This window comes from Emiliania huxleyi (assembly GCF_000372725.1).
Source record: "Emiliania huxleyi CCMP1516 chromosome Unknown EMIHUscaffold_1609, whole genome shotgun sequence".
NCBI classification, from domain to species: domain Eukaryota; phylum Haptophyta; order Isochrysidales; family Noelaerhabdaceae; genus Emiliania; species Emiliania huxleyi.
In genome coordinates this window covers 339-3368 of record NW_005200971.1, presented here as the reverse complement: position 1 = coordinate 3368, position 3030 = coordinate 339, and the positions used below count along the sequence as shown (strand labels likewise).

Below are 3030 nucleotides of genomic sequence, written 5' to 3'. Positions count from 1 at the left end.
TGGGAGGGCATGCGCTCGCACACATGAGTCCGGGAGCTCCCCGCCGGCGCTTGGTGCCTCAGCCAGCTCCGCCTTGCCGCGGCCCCTACGCAGGCGTCCAGCACCGACGTCGTTTGCGAGCGTCGGGTGTTGGCTGCTCTCTAGCCCCGTCACCCACCGCGCCGTCACCGTCCGCTTCGCGGCGTGCGAAACGCTCGCGTCTCCGCGTTTCCCTGCGCCGCCACCAGGGGGACGCTTGCGCCTTGCCCCCTGGCCTGACGCGCGACCCTGCGCAGATGGCGCGCTCCGGCACGGACCGACGGAGCAGCGACCGCCCGGGCAGTCGCTGCTCCGCCCGCGCACCGCTGCCGCCGTCGCCGCCGCCGCTCCGCCCTTTCCATCAGTGTGTCTCGTGTGTGAGAGTGCACTGTCTGTCACGCCTGTACCTGCGAGCTGCGTCTCTCCTCCGAGGCTCAGGCTGTCCTCTCACTCTGAGATATATCTGTCTCGCATATCGTCTGAAGTCAAGTCTCACGAGAAGAACGTCAAACTCTCTCCTGTCGAGGTGTCGGCTGTCGCGTGTCGTGTGCGCGCGGCGATTGTAACCGGGGAGGCCTGCGCAGCTTCTAACGATGCACAGAAAACGGGCCACACAAATGCCGTAAAGGACAGGCGCGGGACGTGAGGAGATGCGCGGCCGACACCCAGCAGGGGCTCTGCGGCGGGGAGGGGGGAGACACACACAGGAAGCACGATGCGTACAGTGATCGCGTGTCATGCGCCATCACCGACGTCGGGCGGGAGAGGAGCTCCAGCCAACAGTAGTGGCGAGCCAGCCTGCGCTGCACGATGAAATAGTACTCGTGCTGACGCATCCTCGCCCGAGTCATATTCCAAGTGCCCTGCGACAGCCCGCGTGCGACGGGAAGAAGAGGTGCGAGGCTGAGAAAATAAGAGCTTGATCGCGCCACCAACGTCAGCGTCGGGCGCAGTGATGAGCTCGAGCAGCTCTCGTCGAGCAAGCTCCGCCTCCGAGCTCTCGCAGCAGCCATGCGCGTGCGCGCAGCCCAGATTCTCGCTCAGCGCCTCCGGCTTGGGGTTTGAAGCAGGTCCGCCGTCGCGCTCCGCGCCTGCGCCGGCGGCGGGCGGTGTAGAAGGCCGCTCGCGATGGCTCCGTCGTGTGCCTCGACCGTCCCACCTCAAGTGGTGACTACCCTCGCTGTCGCGCGGCCGCTTGGCAGCGGCGCCGACGCTGCCGTTGAGTCTGTCCGTGGCCGCCGCGTCACTCGGCACGGAAGCCTCCTTGCCGGTGGACATGCCGGGGGGGCGTGAGGGCCTGGAGGGTGACACAGACGCACAAGGGAGCGCGCGCCGCCGAAGTGGTTTGGCGCACACCTCGACGAGGAGGGTGGCCACCCCTCGGTTCCCAGCCTGAAGAAGTGGCCTCAGCCCTCATCCACCCCACGCCGTGGTTTCTTAGCTCCGGCCGGGGCACTCAAGCCAGAGCGCCGGCCCGAAGGATTTTTTAGGTAAGAGGTAAGCTGCGGTCCGCGAGGGCGATGCCAGAGTCTGCCGCCGAGTCGGCTCTCTGTCTGGATACTGGATGACGGGAAGACGCACACACGCCTCCATTCACTCCATCCACTCAGAACACCGCAGACTTGGAAAGTGACAAGTGCGCGCGCCGCAGGCGAAGAGACGAATTTTGAGCTGGGCCTCCCGTTCACACTCGTGTCTGGCCTTTTCTCGGGGCCGCGCCTGCGGCGCGCCGTGATTTCTTAGATTTTTGCGGAAATCGCTTGGTAGGGTTTCTTAATGGTACGTTTTCTTAATGCCCGCAACCCACTGTACAATCCTATTCGTACCCCCCTCGAGCGGCACGCAAACAGTCGTAGACGACAGACCCTAGACGGCCAACCAAGGGCGGCCCCTAACCTAAGGTTGCTGAGCCCTTGAGAGAAACAGATGGAGCACCAAACACCCTCTGGTTTCCCTGGAAACTTCCGGAAACTCAAAGTGCTGGGGACCCTCTGGTTTCCTTTTTGGTTTCCGGAATCTCGGGACTCCTAGACAGGTTTGTTTTTGTTTTGTAGGCCCCTCGACATGCACATGAACATGACATGACATGAACATGAAATGAACATGTGCATGTGCATGTGCATGTTGAGAGAGAGATACTGTCCCGTTTTGCTGTTCACAGCTAGGGACGGCCTCTGCGGCAAAGTCAAACCACCCCACCGTCCCTCCCACAGGCAAACCTTCGGCTCCCGCTCAGAGGCTCGCCGCGCCCGTGCGGCGCGCCGAGGCGGCGCCGAGGCCGGCGCCTTGCACCCGGCCCGCGGCCGGCACCGCCTCGCCCCACAACTGACCGCCCTGCGGCCCCTGCGCAGGCGTACCACAGGCGTCGCTCAAAAAGCGACGCCGGGTGTGGGCTGCTCCCTTGACCCGTCACCCGCCGCGCCCTCGCCCGGCCGCCTCACCGCTCACGGAGCGTGCTCGCCGCCGCCGCCGCGCGTCCCGCGCCGCCACGCATGCCCCTTGCCCTGACGCGCGCGCTCTGCAGCGGCGCAGAGCGCGCGTCCCTGGCACAGACGGAGCAGCGACCGCGCCAGCGGTCGCTGCTCCGCCCCCCCGTCGCGCGCGCCGCGCGCGCGCTGCCGCCGCCGCCGCCGCCGCCGCCCCCTCCTCGCCGTCTTCCCCACCCTACCCTCTGTTGCGCGCGCCGCGCAGCCGCGCTGCGCGCCCCCGCCCCCGCCCCCGCCCCCGCTCCCAAGCGCCCCTTCCCCGGTAGGTGTGCGTAGAAAGTAGAACCAATCGAGAGGTGGCAGAAGCCGCCGTGTGTGACACATATTGCGGCACGTGAGAGTGAGACAGAGCCCCGGCAGCTAGCGCGCGCGCAGCGGCCAGCGCAACAGGCGTTTCAAACAGCAAACGGGACGGCCTGCGCAGCCTCTAACTATTTTTAGCAATAGTTGTTGTGTTTGTTTGCATGTTGTGCATGTGCATGCACATGTTCATGTGCATGTGCTTGCACATGCACATGCGCATGCA

At 65.6% G+C, this 3030-nt stretch overlaps 1 protein-coding gene across 1 annotated transcript; it reads right to left on the bottom strand.

Moving 5' to 3' along the window:
* Nucleotides 1-452: 452 nt before the first annotated feature.
* EMIHUDRAFT_253215 (hypothetical protein) lies at nt 453-1296 on the bottom strand (the record flags this gene model as incomplete). The annotated part of the gene is made up of 4 exons (XM_005785371.1): nt 453-470; nt 768-881; nt 955-1109; nt 1194-1296. 4 exons carry the CDS (start codon nt 1294-1296, stop codon nt 453-455), a joined length of 390 nt encoding a protein of 129 aa, XP_005785428.1.
* Nucleotides 1297-3030: the final 1734 nt, after the last annotated feature.